At 48.4% G+C, this 17,836-nt stretch overlaps 1 protein-coding gene, 1 long non-coding RNA gene and 1 pseudogene across 2 annotated transcripts; all 3 read right to left on the minus strand.

The window, feature by feature from the left end:
* The window catches only part of LOC129132018 (uncharacterized), a 234,639-nt pseudogene that overhangs the window by 33,396 nt on the left and 183,407 nt on the right, over window positions 1-17,836 (minus strand).
* Window positions 4,646-4,816, minus strand: LOC143695990 (uncharacterized). Its single transcript, XR_013185460.1, has 2 exons — window positions 4,781-4,816; window positions 4,646-4,682 (listed from the first exon to the last, which is right to left on the minus strand). It is a non-coding gene; the product is annotated as an uncharacterized LOC143695990 (long non-coding RNA).
* Window positions 4,931-12,231, minus strand: LOC129132026 (class I histocompatibility antigen, F10 alpha chain-like; the record flags this gene model as incomplete). Its single annotated transcript, XM_077191040.1, has 4 exons — window positions 12,135-12,231; window positions 11,081-11,245; window positions 5,498-5,773; window positions 4,931-5,220 (listed from the first exon to the last, which is right to left on the minus strand). Coding segments are annotated over exons 1-4 (798 nt in total), but the record flags the coding sequence as incomplete, so codon positions are not given.

Genomic DNA, 17,836 nt, shown 5'->3' on the forward strand with positions numbered 1-17,836 from the left:
TCGAGGTGGCAATTGCACTCGTTGCTCTTCCACCTTCAGAAGTCCTATTGCAGATGGGTTTTCTGATAGTCCAGGCAAGGTGTTCAACTGCTTCATGTTCTCTGCCTCTACAGCAGCTATTCCAAAAGCTCACTTGAGTCTTTCTGGGTCTTTGTAAAGCCATTCCAGAGGAAGTCTATGCCCAGAACACACAGGGCCTCTGGGCCAGTCACAATAGGATGTTTCTGCCCCTCTTTCCCAGTCAGGCTCACCTTGGCTTCCAACACAGTCAATCCCCGTCACCCTGGCAATGGAAACAGGTTCCGCCCCAATGTGTCCCGATGGTATTAGAGTACACTGCACACCAGTATCAACTAAGGCATCATATTTTTGTGGCTTTGATGTGCCAGGCCATCAGATCCACACCATCTAAAAGATCCAGTTTTCCCATGCCTCTTCCTGGCTACAGGCAGGGGCCCCCTAATCCTGGTTATTATTTCTTTCCTGGGCACGCATGCTAGAGGTTCTCTCCTTCAAGGAGATCTGATAGATCATACCCAGCAGCTCGGTCATGGGAGGTTGAGGCTACCTTCACTTTACTGGAGTTCCCTTGATTAGTGTTTCCCTCGGTGAGTTGATGCACCTGTGCTGCCAGGACAGAAGTGGGTTTTCCATCCCACCTTCCCATGTCTTCCCCATGGTCATGCAGGGAGAACCACACGTCAGCCCCTGGGGTGTACCCTCTCTGTCTAGCTGGGGAATATTGGGCTCTGACTTTGGGGCTGTGACTTGCACTGGTGCCATATGGGAACTGTTGCTCCTCACTGTGGTGGTGCTCACAGGGGTCCCAGGATGAGGGAAGAGATGAGAATGTTGACTCCACAGAAGTCAGAAGGCTTGATTTATTATTTTATGATATATATTATATTAAAACTATACTAAAAGAATAGAAGAAAGGATTTCATCAGAAGGCTAGCTAAGAATAGAAAAAGAATGAGTAACAAAGGCTTGTGACTGACCAAGACAGTCCAGACAGCTGGACTGTGATTGGCCAGTAATTAGAAATAACCACATGAGACCAATCACAGATCCACCTGTTAATTCCACAGCAGCAGATAATTATTTGTGGAGAGCTTTGTGGATAATTGGCTAGCTGAGAAAGGCCACTTCGATGTGATACCGTTGGATAAGGATAGGGGAAACAAGCTGGGGATTAAGTAACCAGTGTCCAATCACTGACAGAGGTCATGGTGACCTTCGCTGAAACAGGAAGATGGGGGAGAAAATCGCTTGCCAGAAAATGAAGATAGCCTAGATAGAGTAGTTATAAGAATGTAAACATAGAAACAAAATAATCATTAGAGCATAGAAGTAGGTGTGGTTGATCTAAGTGTGCTTTAATCAATAATGAGCTCAGCTTTTGCAATATGTATAAGCTTCATTAACACCAATATAAATATGTGTGAGCTATCAATAAACTTTGGGATTTGCTGTTCACGCATATTGTGTGAGGCAATTCTTCCACCGTTCACGACAATTATTGTTTACATTTTGTTCCTGAGGCCTCTCGGCTTCTCAGGAGGAAAAAATCCTAAGGAAAGGATTTTTCATAAAATATGTCTGTGACACCTCACCCCTCCCTCATCTCCTTCATCTCCTCTTTGAGATTTTTAATCACAGCAGAGACATGAGCCAGCATTGGGCCATTGATCATACTCTCATCTTTCTAAGCTTGTTGGCGACAGAGCCCACTGTCTCTTGGTTGGTATCTGCATTAATCATTGCAATGAAGGTGGTGTATTGAGATGGCCCCAGATTTGCCAGGCTCCACAACATTTACCCTGTGCACCTGACCTTGTTGGGGTCATTTTCATGCTGTCCATCCCTCCCAAAGAGTCCCTCCAATACTGCTACTTCTCTCAGCTGTTGGATCCCTTCCTCAAGGGTCTTCCAGCACATTCTATGGTGGTGCTCCTGCATGCTCTCCCTGTGGACAAACCTCTCTCTGACACTCATTAAAAGCCGTTCCTAGAGGGAAGGGGACCCTGGCTCCCTTACAAAAATCTGATTGATACCTGAGTCCTGGGTTGAGGGTCCCAAATTTCTTGCCTCACCACCATCCAGTTGCACACCTGTACTTATAAGGATCTGTACTTTATCTGTACTTATAAGGTCCCAGACCCAAAGTAGCCAGGTTGTATAAGTCTCATATTCCCATCATACAATGTCTTTGTGCAGATTTTGGAGATTTTCGTACGTCAGGGACTCGGTGACGATCTCAACCTCTGGGTCTCCTGAGGGTTGTGAGGGCCCTCCCTTATCTGGGTGCCCTGCTTTCATCTTAGATCTCCTTGTTTCCACAGGAGCAACTGCTGCTGGCTGTGTCTGCCTTTGCAGTTCAGCTGGAACCTGGACAGTTGTAACATCTGTGGGTTCCACTGCTGCACTATTAGACTCTCCCTCTTCGAGGCACTGGGAGGGCTTCTCACGAGCTTGGGAAATGTGCTCCTTCAGCATTTGGCTCACCTCGTTTATCTCCTTCACCAGAACCCCCATCCAATCTGGGTAGTTTATAGCTGAGGTGGGCTGTGGGGCAGGGCCAGGCTCTGGGGCAGCATCCCTTGTCTTTGGGGTAGGTGTCAGGGTGGTTATCCAAGTTAATCTTCTCTTATCTCTAAATGCTAAACAGAACAAGCCTTCCAGCAACACCAGCCACTGTTTGATATCATTAGTATTTAGAGTGGATCTGAACCCTTCAAAAACTGGTAGAGCAGACCCAAAGAGATGGCTAAAGGGTTGGGAGAAGATTTCCCCTGGGGTCATTTCCTCACAGCAGGTGCTATTATTAAAGTAACCCCAAAAACATACAGTTAGTGTGTGATAGCTGTGAATCCATGTGCCTGCTTTCCAGAGGAAGTTAAAAAGCCATTAATTCCTCCCCTTATTCACCCATAAAACAAACTGGATAACAGCCACAGTAGCCTTGGTTATAGGACCATGTTTAGATAAGGGCCTGCAAATGGGAGAAATGTAGCCACAACCACATGCCACCCAAACCAAGGTAAGCTGGACCACATGATGACAGCTTAACAAGGTTTCTGTAGCAGCGTACAAAAATTAGATTACTCAAGAACTGTTATTTCCTTTTTATTTCTGTGCCCTCGAGCCTCACGTTAAGCACCAAAATCTGTCTTGGTTTGGAAAGACAGGAGTCTCCTAAGGAAGGCAGGAGCCTCCCCTGAAATGGAGAATGTAAACCCCCTCCTTCCAAATTGCTATAAATTTTAAATTAAGGGGCCCTCAGGCAAAAAATATGGGAGCAGGGATAACAGTTCTTTAGTAGGGAAGAAAATAAAAGGATAAAATAAACAATGCAGTAAACTAAAACAACACTGACAGAGTCAGAACACAACCTGACACCCTGTGGGTCAGGGTATTGGTAGCAGTCCAATTGGAATCGTGGCTGCAGCCCTCCTAGAGTGTCAGGTGGGTTCTGTTGGAGCAGGGATCCTGTAGAAGAGTGTAGTCTTCCTCTGAAGATCTAGGGGAAGAGAGCAGCTGTTTCCTCTGGGAAATCCAGTGGAGAAAGCCATGCTGGTGTTCCAGAAACTCAAGATTATATCCAGGTAGGAATGCTTGGCTCTCCCCTCTGGGTGGAGCATCTCACACTGGGATGCTGTAGTTCTTATCAGTTGTGCAGTGACATTCAATAGCCTGTTATCAACGGATGTCTCCCCAGTTGTGGAAGAGATAAGGAAAACTGCCTACTTAACAGAAGACAACTGCCATACAGGTGGCAAATAGAATACAATTTGCTTGACAATCCAGGACATTGCCCCAAGCAGAATTTATTGCCCCAAGCAGGATAATTTCACACCAGAACTGAAGCATTGTGAATATTTGTGGTTATTGGCTTTAAAACACTGGGACATGGAAAAGGGGAAATGGATCTGTTACCAAGAGCTGTGGGGTGGGTGGGAGCAGTGGGATGAGCTCTGCTGGCAGCTCTCAGCTTTCCCAGGAAGAGGGAAGGGGCCGGATCCAGCCCCATGGATCCCTCAGGTAGTGATTACTACCAGGATGAGAGAGGGTCACAGTGTCACCCTGTCCCTGTCCCCATTCCACAGGATGGACCTGGCTGGATCCCCTTGGGAGAGGGAGCTGCTCCAGAATCCTACCTGACCCCACCCCAATCCTGCTCCATCCATCTATCCCACTTGATCCTGCCCCAGTCCTGTCCCAGTCCTGCTCCATCAATCCCACCTGATCCTGCTCCATCCATTCTACCCTATCCTGCACTGGAATCCCTCCCTGATCCCACTCCATCACTCCTGCCCCAATCCTGCTCCATCCATCCCTTCTGATACTGCTCCAGAATCCAGCTCCAATCCCACTTTACAATTCCACCTGATCCCACTCTAGACCCCTGCCCTGATCCAAAATCCCTCCCCAATCCCAGTCTGTCCATCCTGCCCCAATCTCCCTCTGGAATCCCACCCTGATCCCATGCTGTATCTGCAGTGGAGCCATTCATTCCCATGTCTTTTCCTGCAGAGAGAGAAGATCCATGAGATTCCAGCATGGATCACACACTAGGATTAACCCCAGGATCCATCCTGGGATCCGCACAGAGGGGATCCAGAGCTGGATCCGCCATTGGAACTCACCGGCCGCCGGGTTGTATCCATTCCTGTCCCTCCTCCCTGTGGAAACAAAGTGGGATCAGCATTGGTGTCACAGGATTCCCAGAACGGTGCTGGGTGGATCCGTGTCCCTTCCCGACCCCCATCCCATGTGTTACCAGGTTGGAGCTTCCAGACACCAAATCTGATGAGGACAACGATGAGGATGAGGATGGCAGCGATGACAGACACAGCGACCACCACGGAGAGATGGGATAGTGAGGAGGGGGAGGGGAATCCCCATGTAGGAATCCCAAATTCCCAATCCCCACATTCCCAGCCTCACCCCAAGTGAAGATCCCGGGCTCTGGCATTCCGGGATGCTCCACCCTGCACCGGTACTGCTCCCGCTCTTCCAGCAGCGCCTCGATCCTGGCCCAGGTGTGGAAGGTGCCGTCGCTGTTGGGAACGATCCCGCCCCACTCCGTCTCCTGATCCAAGGTTTCACCCCCCTTCATCCAGCTGACTGCGATGGTGTTGGGGTAGAATCCGTACACGTGGCAGGACAGGATCAGCGTCCTGTGTTCCTCTCTTCCGGACACATGGACATCAGGGGGCTCTGGAATGGGATAATGGTAATGGACATCCATGGAATGGTGAGGGACATCCCATTGGAACGGGACTGGGGTGAGTTCTACCTATGGAATTCCCACTGGAATAGGATGAGAGTGACATCTGCCCATGGAATTCCCAGTGGAAGGGATTGGGGTGAGATCTGACCATGGAATTCACACTGCAATGGGATTGGGATGAGATCTGACCATAGAATTCCCACTGGAAATACTGTGTTCCCAAGTCCTCCATTCCCAAATCCCTCACAGGAATTCTGCTCCCACCTTTGCGCTCCAGCTCCTTCTGCCCATATCTGATGTGCCTCTGGAGCCATTTTGGGCAGATGTGGTTCAGATAATTTGTCCACATCTCAACCCCGTTCAATTCCTGTTCCCAGTGTCTCCTGGTGATCTCAGCAGCGCTGTCGGCCGGCACGAATCTCCTGAATCCCAGGTCAAAGGAGATATGATCCCGCCCATCGTAGCCAATCTGGTGGGATGCACGGACACTCCCATCGGACAGGAAGTCACAGCCATAAACTGTCAACCTTGTGTGGAGACCTCAACCTTGTGTGGAGACCTGGGGGGATTGTACCCACAGAGACCCCTGGAATTGTGTCCCAGCCCCACAGAGCCCCATTCCAGCCCTTTGGAGCCGCAGAGTCTGATGGAGACCCACAGAGCCTCATCCCAGCCCCTTGGAGCCCCATGGATCCACATCCCAACCCCATGGAAGTCAACCCAACAGATCCCATCCCAGCCCCACAGATCCCAGCCCCATGGATCCAATCCCAGCCCCATGGATCACAAGATATTCCATCCCAGTCTAATGGATCCCCATTGCAGCCCCTTGGAGCCCTATGAATCCACATCTGACACCTATAGATCCCATCCCAGCCCCATGGATGCTCACCCCAGCCCTACAGACCCACTCTAGCCCCACAGATCCCATCCCAGCCCCACGGATCCCCATCTCAACCCTACAGTTCTTATCCTAGCCCCACAGATCCCATCCCAGCCCTACAGTTCCCATTCCAGCCCCATAGACCCCATTCCAGCCCTATGGATCACAAGCCATCCTATCCCAGTCTAATGGATCTCCATTTTCAGCCCCTTGGAGCCCTGTGAATCCACATTGGGGATCTACAGTTCCCATCCCAGCCCCACGAATCCACATCCCACCCCCATGGATTCCAACCCAAGTGCACAGATCCCATCCCAGCTCCATGAATGACAAGCTATCCCATCCCAGTCTAATGGATCCCCATCTCAGCCCCATCGATCCCCATCTCAGCCCTACAGTTCCCATTCCAGCCCCACAGATCCCATCCCAACGCCATGGATCCCAACCCAGCCCCATGGATCTCATCCCAGCCCCATGGATCCATATCCCAACCCATGGATCACAAAATATCCCATTCCAACCTAATGGATCCCCATTTCAGCCACTTAGAGCCCTGTGAATCCACATCTGAGACCTACAGATCCCATTCCAGCCCCATGGATCCAATCCCCAGCCCTACAGTTCCCATTCAAGCCCCAGAGATCCCATCCCAGCCCCATGGATCCCAGCCCTACAGATCCCATTCCAGCCCTATGGATCCCCATTCCAGTCCCACAGCTCCCCTCACTCATCGCCGCTCTGGTTGTACTGCTCACGCAGTATCTTCAGGTTCCTGACATCACTGTGCTGGTTCCTCACATTGGTCTGGGTCCCCATATCCAATATTCTGGCTTGACTCTGTAGAGAGCTTTTTGGAGAATTGGTTAGCTGAGAAAGGACATTCCGATGTGATACCGATGGATAAGGGTAAGAGAAACAAGCTGGGAACTGAGCAACCGGTGCCTAATTACTGACGAAGGTCACAGTGACCTTCTCTAAAACGGGAAGACGGGGGAGAAGAGTGCTTGCCAGAAAATGTAGTTATCCCAAGGTAGAGAAATTAGAAGAATGTACACATAGAAGCAAAATAATTGTTAAGAGATAGAAGTAGGTGTGTTTGATTATAGTGTGCTTTAACCAATAATGAGCTCAGATTTTGCAATATGCATAAGCTTCATTAACACTAATATAAAAATGTGTAAGCTTTCAATAAACTTCGAGATTTGCTATTCATCGCATATGGTGTGTCGCATCTCTCCCGCCGTTACGACAAATGGTGACCCCGGACGTGTTCCTTCGGGACTAGCCACGGTTGGAGGCGTAAAAGTCAAGTGCAGGTCCTTTCGCGGCTGGGGACGGCAAAAAACACCGCTGAAAAAGGAAGGTGTTCAGGCCCCAGGTGACCTCAGAGGAGAGCCCGGCTGCTACGTGCTGCCGGACCTGAATAGAGCCGCAAGAAGCGCGCTATCGTCGTTGAAATGGATAAAGACAGGCAAGCAGCATATGATTTATTTACTGACTTTTTACGAGGGCGTCAGATTAGAGGGATAGATTTACAGAAAGAACTTCCTGGGTTGTTAGCTTATGGGTGTGCACAGGGGCTTTTTCGTAATCCGCATACAGTGCATGAGTTGTCGGAATGGCGTATATTTGGAGATAAGCTGTGGCGTGCAATCATAGATGAGGATAAGACCGCGAAAGAGTTGGGAAATTTATGGCAAGTCGTGCATGCTGAATTCTTGAAATACAAGGCAGAGGAAAGAGCTGCCCAGCAGGCTAGTGCAGCCCGTGAAAGCAACAGGAGTTGCAGAGACTGGTTTGGGTCCCCGCCGATACAAACTCCTGCTCTAAAAAGCAGCTCCCTGCAGCTATCGGCTGCTGCCGCGGGCAGCAGCCCCCCCGCACGTACTCCAGCCGTGCCGTCCGCGCCGCCTGCCCTGGTGTTAAACCCTGCACCGCCTCCGCCTCCTCCCGCTCCGGACCCGCACCCTCCACCGCCCTGCCGCAGCGCACAGCCCGCAGCCGCCCCGCCGGAGAGGCTCGTGCCGGCCCCGGCCCTGGGTGACTCAGCAGCTGCAGCGCGGCCGCCTCCCGCTCCGCAGCCGCCAGCACCGCTCCGCAGCCGCCCCGTCCCCGAGCCGAGGGGGGGACGGCAGGACGGGCCTCCCGCCCCCCGTGCGGAAGCGGGCTCCGGTGAGTCCGCCTGCCCCGCGGCTGCCCAGCGCAGTTCTGCTTCCCGGCCACCAGCTCTCCGCGCCCAGACACAGATAGCAGCTATCACCACTTCGGCTAAACCTGCCTTCAGCCCGCAACCGCCGGGAGCCTCAGAGTAGACCTAGCAACAGCAGCAGACAGTGATTTTGGTGACTATTCACCCACAAAAGTCCCAACGGGAGTAAAGAGACCACTCATTATTGATGGATTATCTGTGAGAGTTTTGCTTTTAGGACATTTCTCGGCTACAGTGTTGGGATTGTTTGTTTTATCTAGAATAATGGACGCTGGCTATGTAGGGGAGAGTTCTATTATGCTGTATATTCTTTTTCCACCTATGCGAATCGAACAATGAACTGTTAGATGAACTTTGACCTTTGTTAAAGAGAACTGATCCTGCACAGCCTGTTCGTATAACCCCTGAACGGGCTGAAACACTGCAGCAGATATTAGACCGTGTTACACAAGGCAGTGTTCAGAGACGTGATTTTGATCTCCCTGTACAGCTGACAGTTTGGTGTGGACAAAAATTTTTTACTGGGTGCACTTACCTAGCATAACAGAAAAACGGGGGAGATATGGGCCTTAGAATGGATATCTCCTCCACTTCAACAACATAAAACCCTTCTTCAGAAAATTGACATTTTAACTGATTTGCTCAAAAAGGGTCGTGATAGGACAGTGGAGTTAGATTTAATGCCCAAAAAGATCACTAAAGTCCTTATCGGATGCTATAACTGCTTACACAGATGCAAGAAGAAAATCCAAACAACTGTTACTCATTGTATACATTTATATGTTTAGAAAACTGGACTGGATGTCATGTAACATTTAGAATTATAATTTAACCTGAATGTTAGTTTGCACAAAAAAAAAAAAAAAAACAACTCCCTCCAAACAACAAAAACAACAAAACTTCCACTCAAAACAGATACTAAAATATATAATAGACTTCCAACCATAATATTAATATTATTATTATTATTATTATTGTAGACAATTTTGATAAATAATTACCAAAAAGAATATATTCATCCCTACTGTTTAAGCATCAATTGACTTTTAAAACATAAAACATAAACACTGATGTTTGAGGCCTAGAAAACATTCATTCTATTGTTTGAATAATGATTTCAGTCTACAGGAAAACTGTTGCTTAGCTTTTCCTGTAACATCGAACAAAGAGTATTTTGTACTTAGTTGTTATCCTTTTTCTTTGTCCAAGTGAGAACACAATATGTCATTTAAAATATTCTCATTTAATTTACATTTTAATCTGAAAGAGAATATGAGTTTAAAAAATCATACCACAGCATTAACGTCCCTTTGTACTTAGAAACATATTTCTTGTACCTGTTCAATTTAAAGCAAACCTGCAATACTCTAAGCACCTGACTCAACTTGTAACTTCTCCATCGCTTCTTATATTTTTTTCCCTCTGAAAATAACCAGTGTGAGCTGTAGCTTGTCTCACATGTGTTAAGTTCTTCACTGGCTTTGCATAAAGAGATTCACAAGCACATGAGTTATTCTACACTGCTTATTTGCCTCAAATATCCGATCTAAAACACATCATCTGATTTGTATTTCTTAATATTTTATAGGTGAGTTAGTTCTGAGTTATTTTTCTCTGTTTCCTGTGTTTAACCAAGATGCTGAAAGACTTTGTTGATACGTCAGACTTCACTGAAACAAAGGCTTCACACAGATCAGGCATCTAAACTATTTGTTCATTTCAAAAGTGGTATTTTGGCTACAGTATATTTTTTCCACTTGTGTGGTATGCATTTGCAGCTGACTGCCAGGACGATGTAAAGTTTTGGTCCCCAGCAGCCATAGTTGCAGCATCTTTCTTAACTCCAAGAGTATCAGCAGCAGGTGCTCATGCTATTTTAAATAAGTTAAGATGTTAGCTTGCTAAACAAACAAATGCAACTTCCTTAGCAATTTCCAGTCTTTTGCTTGATGTAGATTCTATTCGCCATGCAACGCTTCAAAATAGAGCTGCGATTGATTTTCTCTTACTTGCACAAGGCCATGGTTGTGATGAATTTGAGGGCATGTGTTGCATGAATCTTTCTGATCATGCACAGTTTGTACACTCACAGCTCTCTGAGTTACGGAGGTTAACTGGGAACTTACAGGTGGAATCAGGCCTTGGTATTGATGGATGGCTAAAATCTTTAAACTTAGGATCATGGTTACGTTCACTTATTAAGGTTAGCATTGTAGTAGCTATTGTAGCTTTGCTGTTAGTATTAGTCTTGCCTTGTTTTTGTATATGCTTACAGAATATGGTGAGAAAGATGATAACTACTGCATTTAATCAAACTATGCTTGTTCAACAGAAAAACAGGGGAGATGTAGAGAGCTTTTTGGAGAATTGGTTAGCTGAGAAAGGACATTCCGATGTGATACCGATGGATAAGGGTAAGAGAAACAAGCTGGGAACTGAGCAACCGGTGCCTAATTACTGACGAAGGTCACAGTGACCTTCTCTAAAACGGGAAGACGGGGGAGAAGAGTGCTTGCCAGAAAATGTAGTTATCCCAAGGTAGAGAAATTAGAAGAATGTACACATAGAAGCAAAATAATTGTTAAGAGATAGAAGTAGGTGTGTTTGATTATAGTGTGCTTTAACCAATAATGAGCTCAGATTTTGCAATATGCATAAGCTTCATTAACACTAATATAAAAATGTGTAAGCTTTCAATAAACTTCGAGATTTGCTATTCATCGCATATGGTGTGTCGCATCTCTCCCGCCGTTACGGCAGACTCCATCCTTTATCCACTGCATCAGCGACACTTTCCGGCCCCGCTCGCTGTCGTAGCGCACGAAGGGGATCCCATCCAGGTACCCGATATCCATGAACTGGGGGATCCCCGGGCTGGGCTCTGACACCACCACGTGCAGGTAACGCAGGGAGTGGAGAACTGGGGGGACACGGAGATTTGGGGGGATTGAGGATCAATGGATCAATGAAAGGGGAACTGGGAGAGCTGGGAAGGGGTTTGGGGATCCTGGGGCCAAGGAAAGGTTGTGCAGGGTGGGAGAGGTGGGATGGACAGGAAAGGGCCTGCAGGGGGTCCTGGTGTCTAGGAATGGGGGCTCAGGGGGTTCCAGGGTTATGGAAAGGGGGAGAGGAGGGACTGGGAAAGTGGCATGGGGGTTCCAGGGGATGCATGTGCCCAGGAAAGGGGATCCAGGGGTCCCCAGTGCCAAGGAATGAGGGGTCACAGGGTGGGGAGACCTGGGAATAGGAATCTGGGGGTCCTTGATGCAGAGAAATGGGGGGGGCTGGGGACTGAGAAAAGAAGGAATGGAAGTCCAGGGGTCTCAGGATCAAGGAAAAGAGGGGTCTGGGGACTGGGGAAGGCAGGATGGATGGGAAAGGGGTTGCAGGGGGGAATTGGTACTGGATAAGGGGGTGCAGGGGGGTCCCAGTGCCCAGAACTGAAAATTCAGGGGGGTCCTGGGGCCCAGAATCCCCCCAGGGACCCTCCTGGACATCCTGAGACACCTCCCCCCGCAGGACGAGCAGGTCCCGGTGCCGGGGAAGAGGGTACAGGGGGGTCTCGGTGCCCGGACATGGGCGCCCAGGAATGGGGGCTCAGTGGATTCTGATGCCTGGGAATGGCGGTTCGGGAGGGTTTTCCTGTCCAGGAATGGGGTTCAGGGGCTGGCGAAGGGGGTTGAGAGGGGTCAGTAGACTCAAAATTGGGGTACAGGGTAGTTCCCCTGTCCAGGAATGGAAGTCTAGGGCGTTCCCGGTGGCCGGAAATGGAACTTCAGGAGTTTCCCCGTTTCGGGGTTCCCACTCACCTTTGGTCGCGCCCCCCGGGTCCCCCAGGAGCCCCAAGAGCAGCCCCAGAGCCAGCGCTGGAGCCATGGCGCTGCTCCGCTGCGGCCCCGCCCACAGCCCTGGCCCCGCCCCAAGGAAAAGCGGGGGCTGGGGTGTCTGAGATGGGGGAGGGCCAGGAAAGGGGGTGCAGGGGGGCTTTGGTGCCGGATGAGGGGGTGCAGGGGGGTCCCTGTGCCTGAGAATGGAGGGTTTGGGAGGGTTCCAGTCCTGGATATGGGGGTGCACGGGGGTCCTGGTGCAGCAGAATGGGGGGGGTCAAGGACTCCCAGTGCTGTATAAGGGGATGCAGTGGGGTCCCGGTGCCCAGAAATGGGGGTTCGGGGGGTTTCCATGCCCTGGATTTGGGGTTCAGGGGGTTCCAGGCTCCAGATAAGGGGGTGCAGGGGTTATTGGGGCTGGGGAAGGGGGTACAGGGAGGCTCCCAGTGCCCCAAAATGAACGTTCAAGGCAGTCTCTGTGCCCAGGAAGGGGGGTTCGCCTGGAAATGGAAGTTCGGGGGTCCCCGTGCCCAGGAATTGCTGTTCAGGGGGGTCCCGGTGCCGGAGCAGTCCCCGGTCCCCGGGCGGGTCCCGGTGCCGCAGCTTGGGAGACGCGAAAGTGACCGGGGCAGCGCGGGGAGGGAGAGGGGACAGAGCAAACCCTGGGAATTCCCCTGAACCCCCGAGGACCTGCCAGGACCCCCCAGAGGACGCGCAGGGGGTGGAGAACTGGGGGCACGCAGAGATTGGGCGGTCTGGGGGCGTCCAAGGGCTGGGAAGCAGAACCGGGAGAGCCGGGAAGGGTCCAAGGTTCCAGGAAGGGACTGTGAGAGGCGGGCTGGGGGATCCAGGGGGTCCCTGAACCCAGAAAAGGGGTCCAGGAGTCTCCATTGTTCAGGGAAGTGGGGTCTGGGAGCTGGGAAAGGCAGAAAAGGGGGTTCAGGGGGTCCCTGGGTCACGGAAAGGGGGCTCTGGGGCTGGGAGAGGCGGGCGGATCCCGGGGACGCAGCTTGGGTGTGTCACGATCCGTCCTTATGAATGGGTTTCGTGATGGTTCGTGGATTGATCTCAGGGTGCAAAAGAACTGACACGGTACAAGGGGGTTTGCAGTGATAATCAAAACAAATGCACCTTTATTGAAATAACCACAGCAAAAATGCCTTGGGAAGGAATCAGGGAAAAAAGGAAAAAATAAGGGAAAAGAGGGAGGAAAAAGAATGGGTATATAGCTACCAAACGTCAAACTGCCAAGTCCCTCCATGTCCAGCCCATGGAGTTCACCAGGCCGCGTCCAGGGAGATCTCAGAGGCGCAGTTCATCTGGACCCCAATTACACTCTTATTTGATGGGGGAAGGGGGGATGGATTTTGCAACCAAATCAAAGGTAGTTTACTGTATCTTCAGGGGGAAAGAATGGTGTTTGGAAAGGGGTACACACAGTCCATGTTTGGCAGTAGGTGAGAGCCATTGTTTTCGTGGTTGACTGCCTGCACCTGCAACATCCATCTTGCTTTGGGCAGCTTTCCTTCCTCCCCCACTGCACACCTCTCCCGGGTTGGGGGTTTCAGTCCCAGTCTCTGGAAGAAGGTGAGAGGGGGCCTTCTCACACAGGGATTTCATGTCTCGGTCTCTTGATGAAGAGGCTTCTTACATCTCGGTTTGTCTGTCATGGTGGTTATGAACGAGCGAGAGGCACCTTCTTTGGGGGGAACCACCCTAAAGCCTAGGAGAAGTTCAGCCAGGCCGAGAGGCGGGGAGAATTCCAGAGCTATTGTGCAAAAGGGCAAAATGCCCTTTGAGCTCAGTGTAGCATATAGCAAATGCACCTGTGAAAACAATAATTGAGCAACACTCTCAGGTCTCAGGCATATGACTTTCCCCTACAGGATCAGAAACTTCAGACAGGAGGGGTCTGTTTTTCAGTGCTCCCCCCCAATGACGATCGTGAGGCAGATGAGGGATATTTCAGACAGACTCTCACACGACCCCGTGACTCACAATTGTCTTGAGGGATCTTTATCAGCAGCGCTCTGGAGTATCATTGATGAGTCTTCAGGACTGGCCGTACGTTGGTAGTATAACCCGGAAAAATAGGGACAGTATGACAGAGAGAAGAAAGAGAGAGAGAGAGAGAAAAAGGAGGAAAAGAAAGGATAGGAAAAAGAGGGGGAAAAGGGAGACAATAAACAAACATAATTAATATTGATTATAACAGTATTATTTTTCATAACAATTTTCAAAATGGTTAATTGTTGCAGTGTGATGTAATACTCTGTTTCAGCTATCCCAGTTCCTCCCTCAGGTGTGCCAACAACCTCTCCCTTCCCCTTCCCCTTGCCCCCTTGCTAAGTGCTGTCCGTCAATCTTAACATTCCAGCAAGGGCATCATCTGATTGGCAAAGTTCAAAAGATGCTTCTCAGCCCTGGCAACATTGGGCTATCCAGGTGTCACTTGTCCCCTGAGACTTCCCCCCTCCCACCTGGTTGGTGCCATACCTACCCCTTCCCTCCCCCTCTCCCCGGGCTTAAAATACACAGCGACCACGTGGTTCTGAGTTCTGTTGGAGCTGTTGCAACAGTCAGAGGTCTGTGACTTAGGAATAAAGCTCTGGATCAAAACCTCCAGCAGCGTCTCCTTTTACCTTCACCATCGCCTAAAGTCTTTCCACCAGAGGTAAACCTGAGTTCCTGCTTGCCTGGACTTGTCCCAAGCGCCAGCTTCAATACCCAGCTAGCCAGGGGTGTCTCTGGGGTGAGACCACCACAGCTGCCACCTTTGGTCCAGCAGCAAGGCCAGACGACCCCAGGCACGTTCCATCCGGCAATATTGGGAATTAACTCTAAGAGTTAATTAATTAAAATAGTATTATTTTTGTAACAATTTTCAAATGGTTGAAACAAATAACAAATAATCAAAAGCAAAACAATAAACAAATCATAATATAAGCATTAACTTTAAAATTATTTTCTAAAACAATTCACTAAAAATTGAAAGTAATTCTCACAAAATCATAAACGGGAATCCAGGATTGCTCTAAAACACAAATGCTTAATTCGTAATTGCCTTGTGTCAATTGACTTGGGGATGTCCACAGTGTAGAGGACATCAGCCAAGTTGTGTGCATTGACTATAGACATCAATCTTGTCAGCCGTTTCATCATCCTCCAATTCATAACAAATGGGACTGATGACAAGATAAAACCAAGCACAATTAGAATCAAAAGGGTAACGATGGGTTGACACACACTGTTCAGGACACTCGTGGCAGTAGGTGACCACCCAAAGAGGGTATCCCACCACCTGTGCTCGGCATCTTTCTTTACCCTCTCCATAACACGGTGTATCTGTCTCACATTATGATGAACAGTCACCAGGTCTTCTGTCCGTTTTTCTTTATCTTTTTGAGGATTTCTACCAAGTCTTGATGGAGCAGCACTTGACTTACCAAAGTGAGATCCATCCCAATAGGAGTAGGCATCAGTTTGTGAATCAGTGTGTAGTTGGATTGCAATAGGTAGTGAGAGGTAACTGGAGCTTCATAAAAGAAATCACATCCTGTAATCTTGGTAAAGTTACAAGCACAAACATTTGAATAATTTTTAGTATCTACTACAATATTCTCTATGAATACAAAATCACAAGCAGTTCTGAAGCATGCACACCTGTTGCCTATATATACAAGGACTGTTTCAGAAGCCTCATTAGGCTGAATTTCAAAATGACAGATATTTTGCTCTGTGTCTAAACAAATGTCTTGAGCTATGATTGCATTGCTTTCACAGATGAACCCTTGTTGTTCTCGGACAAGACAAGATTCTAAATTAACAGTTTGCCATTTCTCACCCATTTGACGGGCCCATTCCTGATGCTCATAAGGATAGAGAACAGCTCCATCATGATTCAGCCCTAATGCAATCATAGGAAATATCAAACGCACTGAGGCATTACGTATGGTTAACACAAAAGCCATGGCTGTGTTTGTAATGGGATTGTAAGTTAAATTCACTAAGTTCCACCAGGATTGGAATTCTCTTTCAAAATCAGTGGCACTGTCCCAAATTATTTTCCAAATTTCAGTAGGAAAAGTGCCTTCTTCACCTTCTCTTATCATTGAGGCAGCAACTGACTGCATCCACAATTGTGCCTGGATACAGCTGAGAGCCAAAGAAATGTTGTTTTGTGTAGCACCGAGTGCATCATTTACCAATTTGTGGTCATTTACATTTACCTTTTCCCAATTTGTCAAAATGTTTGATAGCAGCCACTGGTGTGTTCCTAAAGCCAATGACTGCAGTGGTTGTTGTAACTTGGTCAAATCTCTAGTTGTCGCAGCCAATTTTATTCATTAATACTTCTGAATCAATACTCTTTAGAATTCCCAATCCTGTTCCCACAACACCGGTTATGTCTCTTAGCGTCCGTCTTTTAAAAGAGTTCCGCTTTTGCAACCAGGTCATCCAATCCTCAAAGGAAGTTTGCAAAAAAGGTGAACAGGTCGGCTGAATTTCTGAGACATTACTTTGCATCAGCAATTTGACTTGTTTAAGAGAACCATGCTGGATTGAACAGTATTTGTTGTTGTCCTGTTTTCCTAATTATATCTGGTCCATTTTCAAAAATTCTTGGGCTAAGCATAAGCGGTGGTTGGGCTGGAGTGGTGGTGGTGTAAATTGTAACCAGTTGGGCTATAGCATTTACTATAAACTTAAAATGTAGGCCCTACAGGCCTACATTTTTTGGACCAAAGACAAACCACTTCTATGGTTTGTGCCAATGTAAAATTGTGCCAACAATCCTGTAAGCTTGGGTGCATACAAACCTTTTCATGCTTATTTGTTTGATCTGTCAAAACACCGATTGAGGTTGCGTTTCTATGGGTAGTTCTGTTAATCATTGAGCATCCCATACTAATTTTTTTCCCCACTATCCCTTGAAGCTGCCAGGTTTTTTGGTTTTCCCATTCCTGCCTAGTGTATATCTGATTTTCATGTGTAACAACAGTTGATAGTTTTAAATCCTTCATATTTCCTGAGGATCCGGAAAAATGAACAAAAGCCTGGGACCAAGGCCATTCAGTATCAAGTTGACTAAGGGTGCTCTCAGTCCTTTCTACCCACTGGGGTGTGACTACTGTACTCAGTGTGGACTTTGTTATAGCATTTATCTTAAGTTTGTAAACCAGGCCTTTTAAACATAACCGATTTGTCAAGTTATTTTGCCAACGGCATGTCACATAAGTTGGTTTAGCTAAAGTAAAATTATGCCAGCAAGCAGTAGATTTATTTCTACAATCCTTTGTAATTGCATTGTTGGTTCTGGGGCCTAAAGTGTAGTTACCAACGTACTCCTGCCAGCAGCACAGAGTGAGGGGAATTTGTTTGGTACACTCCCACTTTGTCGTAGGACACAGTTCTGTTGTAGGGATGTGCAAATAGTTTTTTCCATCTGGTTCTAAAACATTTCCAGCACCTGCAATGGAGGTGGCTTTCTCATAGAGAGATCCTTCCACTTTTCTGCACACTACCACAATCGACTCACCAATTGTTCCAGTTAGGGCTCTAGTCCAGTCCTTCTGATCCCATCCCCACTCACTTGGGCGATATATCTCAGAGTCATGCAGCACTATAGGCTCTAGGTTCAGGTGGTGACCCTTGGGATATGATCCTAGAACATTAGTGTGATG

Source organism: Agelaius phoeniceus, chromosome 27 (genome assembly GCF_051311805.1).
Source record: "Agelaius phoeniceus isolate bAgePho1 chromosome 27, bAgePho1.hap1, whole genome shotgun sequence".
NCBI lineage: Eukaryota > Metazoa > Chordata > Aves > Passeriformes > Icteridae > Agelaius > Agelaius phoeniceus.